Raw genomic sequence first — 18,265 nt, 5'->3', positions numbered from 1 at the left:
CAGAATTAGGTTTGAATGTTGCAATGATGCCAGTTTGTTTGTGAGTGCCTATGCCATTTGATTTGGTGATCATACCCTCAGCCACATTACAGTGAATATTCAGAGTCTCTATGGCTAAGAATTTGGGTATATTCATAGCAGTGTGTTTGATGGCCGGTTCGAGTTTTGTGTTGTTCTCAAAGCCTAACAGCTCTCCTATAGTACCCAGATGCACTGTTTCTGTGGCAGATACAATCTCTACTCTGTGAGTGACAGAATTTTGACTTAACACTACACCTCTGGGTAACTGAGCATTTAGAGTGGACAGATTATACTGCCCTGGAGTGATGACAATTTTTTGATCCCCTACTGCAATTTTGTTGTTGTGGTGTGTAATATTAGGTATCAGGTACATGCCATAAAATGCTCTGAGAGCTATTGTTTTGGGATACACTATGTCATCATGCAATTTGAGTTTCAATATTGAATTTTGGCTGGTGAGATGGAATACCCCCATGATGTTTCAGATACCACAAGGCTTTTTGAAAATTTTCAATTGATGGTTTATTTATTTGAGACATATATCTGAGAACAGATAAACACAAATGTCCGCAATTAACATCTTTGAAATTTTGAAGACGGGCATTATTGTAATAAAGATTAGTTGATTTTAGATATTTTAATAAATTTTCAGGTGGAACACCTCCAAATGAATCAAACACAAAAGCCTCATTGTTTAAATATTTAAGATAACAAATCCAGTGAGTGCCCTGATTTTTGTACTCATCCAAATTAACAATGCCACACTCTTTGTTGAGTGGTTGTTCCGGTAAAGAATCAGACATGTACACACCCCTAAAATGTTTGATGCCCAGTGGCTTGATTAAAGCTTCAATATCTTGGTTTGTAAGCGGCTCTTGTTTTTTTTAAACTTACTCATGGCTCTCTTAACACCTTTGCCTTTTTTCTCCATGGCCAGGTTATGGCGCTTCAATTCATCTAATTCTGCTCTATTTTTCTTGGCATCTATTACTGTTTTTGCTATGGCAGCTGATCCCCCGGCCAAGCTCCCAACAGCCCCGAGAGCTGCTAAGATGGCAGGGATGGTAAATATAAATCCCCCCACATGTGATTTTTTTCTTGATTGCTGTAATTTTTTTAATTGGGGGGTACTAAGCAACAATTTCATACCATGTCCCTTTGCAACACAAGAGCTTTTTTTCTTGCGCTGCTTTTTGGTCAAAAGACTGTCAATAGTTTTAAGAGATTTGAGACCTGCATAAGGTATTTGATACATAACACCCTTGGCCTTCATTGTAGGTTTATTATATACATATTCACAACCCCCACCCCAGTTTTTGTTTGGTGCTCATAGCTATGGTGGTCCCCAATGCTGCTATTTTTTCACTTAAAGAAGCATCTTTGCTTACAAATCTACCAAATGCAGCCTCTTCTAATTTCTTGTCTGCAACATGTCTCTTGTCAAGATCAGTATGTGTGTTGTATGCTATGTCATGGTCTCTACAAGCAGCATCTAGGGGATTAACACCAGGATCCCCTCTGTTTAATCTATGATCCAATTTTGTGCCTGGACCACAATACTGATAGCCTGGAATATGAAGTTCAAATGGCAGCTTGTTTATAATGTCATTCACCAAGCCCCGACCCTCAGAAATATTCCAAAATTTGGGGGGTAGAGTATTAATAATTTTTATGAGATATCCAATCCCCTTAGGGTCATTCACTATAAAATTAGACAATTTTGTGCTTATCATGTCCATAATTCCAACTTTTTCATTGTAAAAATTGTGGTTGCCAGCATTTTCCTCCCCAGCTATCACCAGCAACCTATCCACAAGTTTCCTGACATCATCAACCCACACAAATTCTTTAGGCAGGGTGTTGTATTGTTTGATTCCACTGCCAGTCTTGATCTGTGACCATATGGGCTTGATTAAATTATTGTATTTTGCCCCACTGCTAGACTTGACTCTTTTTTGTGTGGGATCATTGTTCTGGTATAGAGCATCTGATTTTATTAATATTTCTTTGTAATGTTCATAATCTTGATCTGTATAGCTGCCAGGCCTTTTCCTAGTCATCAGTTCCCACAACCCAGGTGTGCCGGTGTACTTAACAAAAGCACCTTTTTCTCCGAGACGAGATTCTGAATATACAATTATATCATCTCCCATAAATGTTACTCTGAAATTGCCAATTCTATGAATAATGCTGCCGTCAAGCTCTGTGTCAGCATATAAGCCAAAAACCTCATCTTTGTTGTCTTTAGGTGTGGTTAAATATTTTTGAGCAAGAAGACCCAATTCAATAGGATCCTGACTAGCCTCAATTCTTCTAGGAGCAACAGGACTAGGTGTATGAATACTGGAAAGTGGGGTGAATGAATAATCTAATATGTTCCTTGCAGCTACAGGTACAAGCTCAGTGATCAAATCTTGATTCTGCTCTGTAACAGTTTTGATATTCTTACCTAAATTATTAATAGCATCAATTACAGGCTGTTCTGTTTGTTTGTGTTTTTCATAAATTCCTCGGTTCTCTGATTTCCATCCCTTGAATCTTTTTACAAGATAATCTCTTAACTTAAGATCATCAATGACTGGTCGTTTCATGGTTATTTATATATGTTTCAACGTCTAGAAAATCGTTGATTTTATTTCTGTATTTGCCGCTACTGGGTGTTCTTGTCATATCAATTGTGACAAACCCATAACTGTCCTGGTTCCAGCACCTACTGCAAAACTTGGAAAAATCATTGTAGCTCAAGTCCCCACCTACATATTCATCATGTATGTGTTTGAGGTTGGTATGATCTTGATGAAACACACATATAAAATTGCTGTTGTCTCGGATCAGCTGCTTCGGTATTTTTGAAAAAGTCTGTGCCAGGTAGAAGCAATCAATGTTTTTGTGCCGCCCCTGTGTAAAGAAATTTCTAACCTTGTTTTGATTATCCAATATAATGTCATCAAACACAACAACAGAATTATCGAGACATTCATCAAGTGGCTTAACATCTGGTTCAAAAGTGGCTATATCCAATCCATCATATAGCTTCATCAGCTGCTGATATTTTAATTGTTCCAAGCTCTTAGAAAAGACATACAAGTGCCTGTTTTTCCAGTCTAACCAGTTGGGTGCCAATAAAAAATTATCAACCACTAGTGTAGTTTTACCACAAGCAGATGGCCCAACAATAAGACACCTAATATTATCAGGCAGCAAGTTGCCATTTCTCTTAATCTGCTGTTCAGGTTCTGGCAGCCTTTTTATAACATCCCAGGTGCTCATATTATCACTTTGTCTGCATCGATCCAGCTGTTTTCCGGATGACCCAGCCATTTGACAAATAACTTGTTGCCTTTTCTGCGGATGATTTTTTCTATGAGATATGTGTCAGGCTGTTTAGTTTTGCTGAGCTCTTGTTCATAGAACCTGCCTTTGAGAATTTCTCCTCGGTGATCTTTTATTATATATGTGTTAAGGGTCCCGGGTTTAACTTGAACCACTGTAAATAATTCTGTGCTCCAGTTTCTTGTAAAGCCTCTTTTGAATAAGTGCTTATATTTGCTGATTCTTACTTGATCCCCCACCCTGTATTTGGCCCTTCTTGTTGTTGGCTGGTATCTAGGATAATAAACAGTGCTGATCAATTTTTGCTCATCAGATGAAGTTACTTCAGAGGGTTTCATGTTGATTGTGGAATGGACCGAGTTGTTATATTTATGTAGAAGTTCTGGAAGAATATTAAGCCATTTATAATTACCTTGAAGTGTAAATTGTTTATACATAAGATTTTTTAAGGTTCTGTTGAATCTCTCTACAATTGAGGCTTTGAGATCACTGTAACTCGAATAATGTTGTATTGACTGGCTTTTAATAAATTGTTGGAACACAGAATTATAAAATTCTTTGCCATTATCTGTTTGCAAATAGCGCGGTGATCTTCCTGAATGATTGATGATTGTCCTGATGGCTTCTGTAACACATTTTCAAAATTTGCCTGGGCTGTGCCACTCAAATCCAAGACTGGAAAATGTGTTACAGAAGCCATCAGGACAATCATCAATCATTCAGGAAGATCACCGCGCTATTTGCAAACAGATAATGGCAAAGAATTTTATAATTCTGTGTTCCAACAATTTATTAAAAGCCAGTCAATACAACATTATTCGAGTTACAGTGATCTCAAAGCCTCAATTGTAGAGAGATTCAACAGAACCTTAAAAAATCTTATGTATAAACAATTTACACTTCAAGGTAATTATAAATGGCTTAATATTCTTCCAGAACTTCTACATAAATATAACAACTCGGTCCATTCCACAATCAACATGAAACCCTCTGAAGTAACTTCATCTGATGAGCAAAAATTGATCAGCACTGTTTATTATCCTAGATACCAGCCAACAACAAGAAGGGCCAAATACAGGGTGGGGGATCAAGTAAGAATCAGCAAATATAAGCACTTATTCAAAAGAGGCTTTACAAGAAACTGGAGCACAGAATTATTTACAGTGGTTCAAGTTAAACCCGGGACCCTTAACACATATATAATAAAAGATCACCGAGGAGAAATTCTCAAAGGCAGGTTCTATGAACAAGAGCTCAGCAAAACTAAACAGCCTGACACATATCTCATAGAAAAAATCATCCGCAGAAAAGGCAACAAGTTATTTGTCAAATGGCTGGGTCATCCGGAAAACAGCTGGATCGATGCAGACAAAGTGATAATATGAGCACCTGGGATGTTATAAAAAGGCTGCCAGAACCTGAACAGCAGATTAAGAGAAATGGCAACTTGCTGCCTGATAATATTAGGTGTCTTATTGTTGGGCCATCTGCTTGTGGTAAAACTACACTAGTGGTTGATAATTTTTTATTGGCACCCAACTGGTTAGACTGGAAAAACAGGCACTTGTATGTCTTTTCTAAGAGCTTGGAACAATTAAAATATCAGCAGCTGATGAAGCTATATGATGGATTGGATATAGCCACTTTTGAACCAGATGTTAAGCCACTTGATGAATGTCTCGATAATTCTGTTGTTGTGTTTGATGACATTATATTGGATAATCAAAACAAGGTTAGAAATTTCTTTACACAGGGGCGGCACAAAAACATTGATTGCTTCTACCTGGCACAGACATTTTCAAAAATACCGAAGCAGCTGATCCGAGACAACAGCAATTTTATATGTGTGTTTCATCAAGATCATACCAACCTCAAACACATACATGATGAATATGTAGGTGGGGACTTGAGCTACAATGATTTTTCCAAGTTTTGCAGTAGGTGCTGGAACCAGGACAGTTATGGGTTTGTCACAATTGATATGACAAGAACACCCAGTAGCGGCAAATACAGAAATAAAATCAACGATTTTCTAGACGTTGAAACATATATAAATAACCATGAAACGACCAGTCATTGATGATCTTAAGTTAAGAGATTATCTTGTAAAAAGATTCAAGGGATGGAAATCAGAGAACCGAGGAATTTATGAAAAACACAAACAAACAGAACAGCCTGTAATTGATGCTATTAATAATTTAGGTAAGAATATCAAAACTGTTACAGAGCAGAATCAAGATTTGATCACTGAGCTTGTACCTGTAGCTGCAAGGAACATATTAGATTATCCATTCACCCCACTTTCCAGTATTCATACACCTAGTCCTGTTGCTCCTAGAAGAATTGAGGCTAGTCAGGATCCTATTGAATTGGGTCTTCTTGCTCAAAAATATTTAACCACACCTAAAGACAACAAAGATGAGGTTTTTGGCTTATATGCTGACACAGAGCTTGACGGCAGCATTATTCATAGAATTGGCAATTTCAGAGTAACATTTATGGGAGATGATATAATTGTATATTCAGAATCTCGTCTCGGAGAAAAAGGTGCTTTTGTTAAGTACACCGGCACACCTGGGTTGTGGGAACTGATGACTAGGAAAAGGCCTGGCAGCTATACAGATCAAGATTATGAACATTACAAAGAAATATTAATAAAATCAGATGCTCTATACCAGAACAATGATCCCACACAAAAAAGAGTCAAGTCTAGCAGTGGGGCAAAATACAATAATTTAATCAAGCCCATATGGTCACAGATCAAGACTGGCAGTGGAATCAAACAATACAACACCCTGCCTAAAGAATTTGTGTGGGTTGATGATGTCAGGAAACTTGTGGATAGGTTGCTGGTGATAGCTGGGGAGGAAAATGCTGGCAACCACAATTTTTACAATGAAAAAGTTGGAATTATGGACATGATAAGCACAAAATTGTCTAATTTTATAGTGAATGACCCTAAGGGGATTGGATATCTCATAAAAATTATTAATACTCTACCCCCCAAATTTTGGAATATTTCTGAGGGTCGGGGCTTGGTGAATGACATTATAAACAAGCTGCCATTTGAACTTCATATTCCAGGCTATCAGTATTGTGGTCCAGGCACAAAATTGGATCATAGATTAAACAGAGGGGATCCTGGTGTTAATCCCCTAGATGCTGCTTGTAGAGACCATGACATAGCATACAACACACATACTGATCTTGACAAGAGACATGTTGCAGACAAGAAATTAGAAGAGGCTGCATTTGGTAGATTTGTAAGCAAAGATGCTTCTTTAAGTGAAAAAATAGCAGCATTGGGGACCACCATAGCTATGAGCACCAAACAAAAACTGGGGTGGGGGTTGTGAATATGTATATAATAAACCTACAATGAAGGCCAAGGGTGTTATGTATCAAATACCTTATGCAGGTCTCAAATCTCTTAAAACTATTGACAGTCTTTTGACCAAAAAGCAGCGCAAGAAAAAAAGCTCTTGTGTTGCAAAGGGACATGGTATGAAATTGTTGCTTAGTACCCCCCAATTAAAAAAATTACAGCAATCAAGAAAAAAATCACATGTGGGGGGATTTATATTTACCATCCCTGCCATCTTAGCAGCTCTCGGGGCTGTTGGGAGCTTGGCCGGGGGATCAGCTGCCATAGCAAAAACAGTAATAGATGCCAAGAAAAATAGAGCAGAATTAGATGAATTGAAGCGCCATAACCTGGCCATGGAGAAAAAAGGCAAAGGTGTTAAGAGAGCCATGAGTAAGTTTAAAAAAAACAAGAGCCGCTTACAAACCAAGATATTGAAGCTTTAATCAAGCCACTGGGCATCAAACATTTTAGGGGTGTGTACATGTCTGATTCTTTACCGGAACAACCACTCAACAAAGAGTGTGGCATTGTTAATTTGGATGAGTACAAAAATCAGGGCACTCACTGGATTTGTTATCTTAAATATTTAAACAATGAGGCTTTTGTGTTTGATTCATTTGGAGGTGTTCCACCTGAAAATTTATTAAAATATCTAAAATCAACTAATCTTTATTACAATAATGCCCGTCTTCAAAATTTCAAAGATGTTAATTGCGGACATTTGTGTTTATCTGTTCTCAGATATATGTCTCAAATAAATAAACCATCAATTGAAAATTTTCAAAAAGCCTTGTGGTATCTGAAACATCATGGGGGTATTCCATCTCACCAGCCAAAATTCAATATTGAAACTCAAATTGCATGATGACATAGTGTATCCCAAAACAATAGCTCTCAGAGCATTTTATGGCATGTACCTGATACCTAATATTACACACCACAACAACAAAATTGCAGTAGGGGATCAAAAAATTGTCATCACTCCAGGGCAGTATAATCTGTCCACTCTAAATGCTCAGTTACCCAGAGGTGTAGTGTTAAGTCAAAATTCTGTCACTCACAGAGTAGAGATTGTATCTGCCACAGAAACAGTGCATCTGGGTACTATAGGAGAGCTGTTAGGCTTTGAGAACAACACAAAACTCGAACCGGCCATCAAACACACTGCTATGAATATACCCAAATTCTTAGCCATAGAGACTCTGAATATTCACTGTAATGTGGCTGAGGGTATGATCACCAAATCAAATGGCATAGGCACTCACAAACAAACTGGCATCATTGCAACATTCAAACCTAATTCTGAATTTATGGAGCCCATCATCTACAATCCATCCCCAACATTATATTTTCCTGTGTGCCACAATAGAATAGATTACATTGAATTGATGGTCACTAATGAAAAAGAAGAATTAGTTGATTTTGCTGGAGCCACAACAACTGCAATCATAGAGATTAATATTTAAATAAAAATACATACAATGGAAAATATTGAGAGTTATGAGCTACAATCATTCCCTCCAAACAGGAGGACATTTGCAAATTTAAATCAACCCAACACAGAGATTGAGGTTGATCTTGATGTAGGGGACGGCTTTATACACCCCCACAGAGCAGATCTATACATCAAATTTGATGTTGTAAAGCTCGATGGTACAGATTACCCTGCAAATTCAAATATAAGACTTGTAGATAATTTTGTGCCGCATCTGTTCTCTGAAATTGAGATCAGAAAGCATGGCGTTGTTATAAACAGAATAGATTATCCCGGCATTACCTCCACGGCTTTGGCCACACTAAAATTATCCAAAACCGAGGCTTCTTACTACAGAATCGGTGGATTTGAGGCTGGTGATAAAATATTAACCAAGAGCCACACTGTGCTGTTCCCCATGCGCCTGTTGCCAGGATTCTTCTCGGATTACAAAGAAATTATGTGGAAAGGCGGGTTAAGAATTACATTTAGAAGAGCTGCCAATGATAATAATGCTTTGATGAGGTACAGTACATTAAACACTACAGGGGAAGCTCTGCCTAATACCTTACCAGATGCAGGAAAATGCATTATTCAGACTATGGAGTTAAGAATCCCGGTTGTTGAATATGAGGCCAGTTACGCTCTTAAACACAAAGCAGATATAGTAAAAAATCCACAGATTCCTCTGCAATTTTACACATATCAATGCGTACAGAAGCCCGCATCTGGCACTTATTATGAGTTTGATGCCACAAATTCATTCTCCAGTATTCAATTTGACATGCCCGATTTCGTGGTGGTACTGTTTCAGACCGGAAGACACAATAATCAGGAAAAAAATTCAAGTAGATTTGATAACTGCAACATCAAGAACATATATCTTAAAAATGGCAGAAATGAGGTTTTTCCTAGAGAAAATTATAATTTAGACATTTCCAAGGATGATTTTCTTAAATTATATGAGGCATTTTCGGCATTCAAACGTGTCACTACTGGCAATACTGACCTGTACTACACACCAGATGAATTCAAAACACAGAGACCCATGTTTGTCATCAACGCTTCAAAAAGAAAACAAGTTGTGGTTAATGACAGAACAAACATTAAAATTATCTGTGAATTCCACGAGGCATTACCTGAAGACACCATATGCAGTGTCATTCTCATAGGTGAAAAATCATATATTTATGATGTGAGAAATGAGAGAGTCACAGAGCAATTCTAGAAGAATTACATTGTTTTAATATTAGATAAACAAATTGAGCCTGGTACCCAATTGAACTTAAACCAGAAATAAATATGTATGGGTATGTGTATGTATGGGTGTATGTGTATTTGTGGGTGTGTGGCCAATATTTTTAACAAATTTATGGCCAACAATCTCACAGAAGTGCCTTTTGTAAGTATAGCCAAATCAATCTGAAGGGGTCATACTTTCTCATGGAATCCATGAGGGCATTTTTACAAAAATCTTGAATTATACGAGGTTTCACACTAGAGCAACAAGCTCATATGGGCATGTTGAGCAAGTTTTAAATATAGCAAATCTGCTTGAGGGGGGGTTCATACTTTCTCGTCCTGTCCGTACCGTAAATACCACTACTTCCATTTTTACGACTGAGGCTTCGTTTCCGAGATAGGAGCCTCGCAAAAGGTGACAAAGTGAACGTCACACCTAACTGGGACGAATACTATCACAGATAGAGAGGCGGTTCCAAGGGAATCATAAAGGAATCGTATGTGCTCAGTCCGGAAGTCACTATGAAAAGTTCACTGCACGCATGCGCAATGGAGTCCTCAAAGGAATTGGGGATTTCCAGCAACAACAATGCATGGAAAAGGTATGTAACGCAGCAAGAAGGACCGTGACAATGAGAAATGCGTTCAAGACAACACATCCCGACCTCAAACATCAAAACATAACCACCGAACACAAAATCCGAAAAGTTGAGCACGGTTGCATACCCCAGTTACACGCGAGGAATGAACGAATCATGTCATGTGGCATACGAGAGACAGGAGGAGGGAAAGAAAAACACAATATCAGATGATTGCGACAACGTGTATTTTTACACGCGACAACTACGTAATATCCCCCCCCCCACACACACACACAACAAACAACAAATGCTACAATATCTTACGCACAGACAATCCGTGTCACTGTACACCAACTGAAGATGTCACTTTCACCACACAAAGGGGGTGGGGAGCAATACCAAAAGTGTTCGCACGCGATCATTGTGACGTAAAAGAGACCAGTTTTGGAAGCGCTGCACAGGCAAGTCTGGCTCTCGTAGTCTACGTTTGACCTTCATGACTGCTGTTCCCGCGAGAGGAGCTCGAAGGGTTGGTTCTCTCTGGCAGTCGTCCCAATCGTGTTGCAGGTGCTGGGATATGATCAGCAGTTCGCTCTAGGTTGTCATACGCATTGAAGAGTACTAGTATGTTGCATTGAAAGAAGTTGACGTGGTGGAGTGGGCAAGTCAAGTATCGCAACAATTGGTCTGTGGTGTTCGTACGGTGATACGGCCAATTTGTGCAGTGTGCCAGTGTTAAACAAAAACAATACTTTGCAGTTCCAGCTCCCTATTACACAGATGGCTGCGTATACGACCCAGCAGCTAGCAGACATGCATCTCATGTATGGGGAGGCACGTGGTAATAGCCGTGAGGCAAGGCGTCTTTATGGAGAACGCTTTCCACATAGACGTTTACCGTCTCACACCTTCTTTCAGGTAGTGGACAGTCGACTGCGTGAAACAGGGTCAGTGTTACCACCGCGACAAGAAGTTGGAAGACCCCGAAGTGTACGCACACATCAGTTTGCAGAAGATGTGTTAACAGCGGTCGCAGAACATCCTGGCACCAGTACGCGAGTGCTCGCTCGGGCACGAAACACGTCTCATGTGAATGTTTGGCGAGTGTTGTCAGATGAAGGAATGCACCCTTTTAAACTGCAGAAAGTACAAGAACTGTTACCTCGTGACTTTCGCCCTCGTATGGAGTTTTGCCAATGGTTGTTGCATCAGCTGGACACAAACCCTCACTTCGGGGCAAACGTATTGTGGACAGATGAAGCCATTTTCACCAGGATGGATGTCTTCAATAGTAGAAACAGTCATGTATGGGACTTTGACAACCCACATGCACTTTTTGTGGCCCATCACCAGCACAGGTTTTCAGTGAATGTGTGGTGCGGGATAGTACATGATCATTTAATTGGACCATACATTCTCCCTGTTCGCCTGAATGGTCGCACGTATCATGCATTTCTTAGTGAGGTTCTGCCTGAACTGTTGGAGACCGTACCTTTGGCACTGCGGCAAGAAATGTGGTACCAACACGATGGTGCACCAGCTCATTTCGATCGTAATGTACGACATTTCCTGCATGACGTGTTTCGCAATAGGTTCATTGGTAGGGATGAGCCTGTGCCTTGGCCACCGAGGTCGCCAGATCTCAACGCTCTCGATTTTTTCTTCTGGGGATAAATGAAAACCCTCGTATACGACACACCTGTCACATCAGCTGAGGACCTCGTTGCTCGCATCAACGTCGCCGCCGCGACGGTAGCAGATACACCTGGCTTGTTTGCTCGTACTCGACAATCCTTGATTCGTCGCTGTCATCTCTGCGTAGAAGTAAACGGCAGACATTTTGAAAACCGTCTGTGATTATTGCCCTCGGCAAATACCAGTGAGAACACTTTTGGTATTGCTCCCCACCCCCTTTGTGTGGTGAAAGTGACATCTTCAGTTGGTGTACAGTGACACGGACTGTCTGTGCGTAAGATATTGTAGCATTTGTTGTTTGTTGTGTGTGTGTGTGGGGGGGGATATTACGCAGTTGTCGCGTTAAAAATACACGTTGTCGCAATCATCTGATATTGTGTTTTTCTTTCCCTCCTCCTGTCTCTCGTATGCCACATGACATGATTCGTTCATTCCTCGCGTGTAACTGGGGTATGCAACCGTGCTCAACTTTTCGGATTTTGTGTTCGGTGGTTATGTTTTGATGTTTGAGGTCGGGATGTGTTGTCTTGAACGCATTTCTCATTGTCACGGTCCTTCTTGCTGCGTTACATACCTTTTCCATGCATTGTTGTTGCTGGAAATCCCCAATTCCTTTGAGGACTCCATTGCGCATGCGTGCAGTGAACTTTTCATAGTGACTTCCGGACTGAGCACATACGATTCCTTTATGATTCCCTTGGAACCGCCTCTCTATCTGTGATAGTATTCGTCCCAGTTAGGTGTGACGTTCACTTTGTCACCTTTTGCGAGGCTCCTATCTCGGAAACGAAGCCTCAGTCGTAAAAATGGAACTTAGACTTTTTGCTTGTTTTCGTGTGAGGAATCACCTCCCAAGCGTTGTAAACGACCTTTAGAAACACCCTGTATAGGTATCATACATAGGCTATTCAGTATCTGTAGTGTAAAACTTCGTTCTTCACTCAAAGTTTTGCATCAAACGATGGATTTCTGTTGAAGAAGAATGAATATTCATTCATATAATTCTCTTCCTAATAGCATTTATCAGAATAACGAACATCTCTGTCTGTGGAAGTAGTACAGCATAACCCATCTAATTCTTATTACTGTTAACTTCCTCGCAAGAGATTGTAATTTCTTTCTTTCTTTATAATTCATATAAATCATTCACACAAACATTCATATCAACTTTCAATAACAATTGTGAAAGTGATGCATTTACATATTTGTAAATATATAGTTCTATTATATTGAGTAATGATTAATTCTTTTATATATTTAATAATTTCTAGCATGTTCTCACCATCATAAAGGTATGTGTCATATTTTTAGGCTGGTCCTTATTACATAAGGTAGTATATACTTTACGTATATGGTAATTTTACAAAGTACGTAAATCAGCTTTAGCAGTGTCTTGAAATTAAACTATTCTAAAATGCGTGCCGAGCATGGCATGATGTCGTAATGTGCTGTGATGGGTTTCGGTTCCCTTTGGAGGCATATAGGGTTCGGATCCCACTTTAAACTAAAGGTCCAGTCTCGATTAGCCTTACTCTGTATGAAGTGGATTTAAAACATCAACTCATCTCAACGGAGGTCGGCGAATTAATAGCTTATAGTAAACTTTTTTGCGAGTAAAGGAAATATTATTTAAATTGTTTTGTGTTATTCGGATGAAGATACTAAAACAAAAAAGTTATAACAGTCATTAGTTACAAAATATTTATGTAAATAAGATGTCATTATCGAATGTTCCATGACTGCGCTGGAGGTGTACCAGCAGTGGCTGTGAGATAGACTTCCAACACACAGGAGATTGTAGTGAATACGGATTATATGAATCTGTTCGTGAATGCAGGAGAGTATGTGGTAAGGGTCCTGGCGTCGTGTTTCTATATATGTGAAAGTGGACAAACAAGGATAACTTAATTTTTATTCAAAGTATCACTTATGAAAAGGGAAAACTATGCACAATTTGGATTTAATATTACAAACATTAGTTTCATGCCTTTTAAATAACATATTGTTTGTCAAACCTATTAAAATTTTACATTAAATTTGCTGACCAAAGCAGATAATTAAGTGTTAAAACATTTCACATGTAACGTTTCTATCCTCTATCGGTGTCTTCATCAGGCGAAGAACTAAATTAATAGTGTAGTATGGAAACAAGGGTTAATTATGTTACTATTAATATTTATAAAAGTGGGATATTATGTGTAGTGTCTCCACTTAATTTAGTTTAGTTGTGGTATAGTAATATACCATGAGAAAACTAATTAATACTAATTTTGTTTTAATTGTCTCATTTATTGTTTCTATATCTTAAGCACTGAAGTACCCATTTATGAGACAAACGTTAGTTTGAGGAATTTATTTATGATAATTTTCATCCGTTACAAAATTTTACACACCAGTCGCACTGAAGAAAGTTTATGAATAAAGTATTACTCTAATATTTGAAAAAATAAAATCATCTAAATGTCTAGCAATTTGTTTTGTGAAACTTAAATAATATTGTTACAGTAAACCCATATACTTCACAGAGTTTTCTGTAAGAATGAGGAAGGTCCTAAAGTCATGTCTCACAAGTGTCACACCCGTCAAAAGTACAAGAAATGTATTTTCTGTAGCTGAGAAATGAGACGCGGAAGGAATATTCTGAAATTAAATAACTTTCATCAAGGAAAATGAAATTACATGAATTGATAGAGTTGCATATATGAAATAGCTAAGAAAATAATTTAAAAAATTGAATGTAAATTTGTCTGAATGTCACACCCGTCACAATGGAATTGCCCATACATAATCAACATTTTCATATAAACTGAATCAGAGGTTAAGCAATTGTAATATTATTAAGTGATGTTGCTCCTAAGTAATCTTTTATATTTTTTATGGATGAGTCATTCCATGCGAAATCAACACAGATATGTGCAATTTTCAACCTGACCATCTCCGATTTTCATGAAATTTGGGGAGATGAAACTACGCATGGAACTTAGTAACTATGAAAATTTTTAGTCTCGTGCGTCTTGTAATTGTTAAATTATTCAAGGTCGAAGTTAGCAGAAATTGCCCATTTTGAGCCCGCTTAGCTATACTAAATGTGCTGTAACTCCGCCACTATTTTGCCTAGAAAGCTCAAATAAAGCTTATTGTACAGGGAATTGAACAAGCTTTCCAGTCATATAAAACAAGCCCACCTTTCGATAAAAATATAATTTTGTCACGTGACCTTGACTTTTGACCTTGAATATCTCAAAACATGTCATCACCAAAAATAGTGAAAAAAATATATTTGGTATATATATGTAAAGGAGTTATCCTGGTCATGAAAGAAATATGTTAGGCACAGGGAGATCTCTAGCTGTGTGTGTCAAGTGCAGGTCCGGCATATTGTTGACCGCCGTATTGAATTCAACGCAAACATTTCAAAGGAAAGTGGGTGATGTGAAATATCAAATCAGGTTAGAATTTCACGAGAAATGAAGCGGCGAAGGTTTTACCAACTTATTTTTTGGCAGCAAAACATTATACGTATATCTTTCACTTACGATATATGCACATTATAGTGTTGTCAATATTCCTGTGAGCACACTCGTTGACATTTGGCAATGTAGCAGGTACAACAACATCGCAAGCGGCAACTATGCCTTCTCTCAGATGGTCAATGTCAGGGACTTTTAGTGCATGCACCATTCTCTTCAAAAGCTTCTGAAGGTAAAAGTCCTCCTAAGAGTTTAGATCTGGGGAATGTGCAGGCCTTTCAATAGATCCCCATCTGCCCATCAATCTACCTAGAAATTTACCATGAAGAATGTTCACATAGTGTGGTCACACACTGTCCTGTTTGAAAACTCTGGAAATGTGCAATACCCTGTTCAGGAACAGGTGAACAGGTAAGCAAGGATGAAAAACCTGTTCACTTAACATAACACATCCAAGAAGCCCTCACCATTTAAGGTTCCGTTGTTGAATATGGACCAACCATTCCAGTTCTCCATACACTATACCACATCATTAGCTTACCAGCAATATCCATTCGGCTGGGATCTGTCTACTGTAGATTATCAAATCACATGTATTGCGTATAATTTCTATTAACTTTGCCAGGAACATAAAAATTAGCATCGACACTGAAGAATTTTTCATTCCAAAGGAAGTGTCACGTAATTGTTTGAGATACTTTTCCCAATGTTCTCCACTATTCAAGTATTTGGTGAACGTTGCTGATTAAAATCATATGCAATGGTGCGTATACTTCTTTCTGTCCCAAGATGTCAGCGTGATCTCGCCGAGTTCCTGACACGTTAGGAGCATTCTTAATACTTTGTTTTTAACACCTCGAAAAGGAGAAAATGATTACAAGCATTCACTAATAATTTTTTGCTGGTTAAATATACTTTCGAAAAACCTTCGCCGCTTCATTTCTCGTGGAATTCTAACCTGATTTGATATTTCACATCACCCACTTTCCTTTGAAATGTTTGAATTCAACATGGCGGTCAACAATATGCCGGACCTGCACTTGACACACACAGCTAGAGATCTCCCTGTGCCTAACATATTTCTTTCATGACCAGGATAACTCCTTTACATATATATACCAAATATATTTTTTTCACTATTTTTGGTGATGACATGTTTTGAGATATTCAAGGTCAAAAGTCAAGGTCACGTGACAAAATTATATTTTTATCGAAAGGTGGGCTTGTTTTATATGACTGGAAAGCTTGTTCAATTTCCTGTACAATAAGCTTTATTTGAGCTTTCTAGGCAAGATAGTGGCGGAGTTACAGCACATTTAGTATAGCTAAGCGGGCTCAAAATGGGCAATTTCTGCTAACTTCGACCTTGAATAATTTAACAATTACAAGACGCACGAGACTAAAAATTTTCATAGTTACTAAGTTCTATGCATAGTTTCAACTCCCCAAATTGCATGAAAATCGGAGATGGTCAGGTTGAATATTGCACATATCTGTGTTGATTTGGCATGGAATGAGTCGGATGGGAATCACGACATTCAATAGCTTTAAGTGATTGAATTGTTGTTTGAAGTCCACTTCATTGACAAAGTCTAATCGGAAATGGACATAGTTTGAAATAGTATCTGAACCTTTGTGCATTTTGCTTCCACCGTATATACAACCCGAGACCAGTAGATTTCAAAATCACCAATCATTTCCTATAATTGCTGACATTATGACGAGGTTGTTGAAGAGTAGCATGAACTTGTAGGCATGTAGGCACTGAATTCACATCTGGAGTGATTTATTCAAACAATTCACAAGATAGATGTAAATCATTAGTTTCTAGTATGAACGTAATCCTTATTGCATGCAACTAAATGAAGAAAAAGTTTAAAATCCACGTATTACATAGGCTATTTAGCGTAAAGCTTCACAATATTTCTAAAACGTTTGCTCTATTATTCATTCATACAATCCTCTTCCTAATAACATTTACCACAATCATAATCATCTGTTGTCTAGTACAAAATAACTGATGTAATTGTTATTTTTGTGAACTTCCTCGCAAAGGGACTATAATTTATTCCTTTCTTTATACTTCATATAAATGTTTAACACTTACACTCATATAGGTTTTCAATAACAATTGTGAAAGTCACGCATTTGCATATTTATAAATATGTATAGTTGTATTATATTATCTCACGAGTAATTATTTTTTGTATATTTAATACTTTCTAGAACGTTCCCACTATCATGAAGGTATGCGTCACATTTTATTGACTGCTCTTTATTATATTTCATTTTTATTAAAAAAATGATAATATTTCAAACATTGAAGTTTCACTATATAAATATAATTCTTATATATCATAGTTTGCGAAAATATAATAACAAACAACCTATTAGTGTTGCATATTCGTTTTGTAATCTGTAGTTTTTAGAAACAAATTGAATTTATTAGATTTGCTGGAAATTTTCACACACATGTAAGCTAAAACAAATCACAACACAAAATGTGGTCTGAACTACAAAAGACAAATATTAATAATTTAATTAAGACGGTAATATTTATTTTCTTTCCTGAACTTATATGATCTCGTTGACAGTATACACTAGATAATATATTGATATATATATATTATCAGATTTGTCATTTGAATCTCGAACCCAAGAGTTATTATTATTTAACATTGCTTTTTACCTTCTAGAACAAAACATATTCAAACAAACAAAAACTACACAGTTGTATATTATTAAGCACCGATCGTTCTAAAATACTGTACAATTTAGATGCTATGTATATGCGTAAGAAATTGACAATCAAATTTTAATCTTTATGGTGAAACACACATTAAAATACACTCATATAAAATTTAACACTTCTCAAATACTTTTTAAGCTTTTGTTTGATTGTATTATTTTGTGTTACTTCGCTTTTCTGCCACTCGCAGAGACGGGGATGAAATATAATGAAATTGATGAAGGGACACTCACAAGGAACACCCATGGCATTCGACTCGGTGTTCCTGGTGTCGTAGTGTGCTGTGATAGCCACTCCGCTACGGAGGTCGGCGAATTAAAGGCTTATAATAAG

General features: G+C 37.7%; 1 protein-coding gene across 1 annotated transcript in view; it reads left to right on the top strand.

The window, feature by feature from the left end:
• Window positions 1–18,265, top strand: part of LOC145978987 (uncharacterized) — a 370,418-nt gene that overhangs the window by 28,857 nt on the left and 323,296 nt on the right. Inside the window, exons 8-9 of the mRNA XM_083112046.1 lie at window positions 12,985–13,005; window positions 17,410–17,430. Coding sequence (XP_082968172.1) covers window positions 12,985–13,005; window positions 17,410–17,430 — 42 coding nt within the window. The remainder of the gene's footprint in view (window positions 1–12,984; window positions 13,006–17,409; window positions 17,431–18,265) is intronic.

The sequence above is a fragment of the Lepisma saccharinum genome, chromosome 25, assembly GCF_977018435.1.
Source record: "Lepisma saccharinum chromosome 25, izLepSacc3.1, whole genome shotgun sequence".
NCBI classification, from domain to species: domain Eukaryota; kingdom Metazoa; phylum Arthropoda; class Insecta; order Zygentoma; family Lepismatidae; genus Lepisma; species Lepisma saccharinum.
This window is presented reverse-complemented; position numbering and strand designations above follow the sequence as displayed.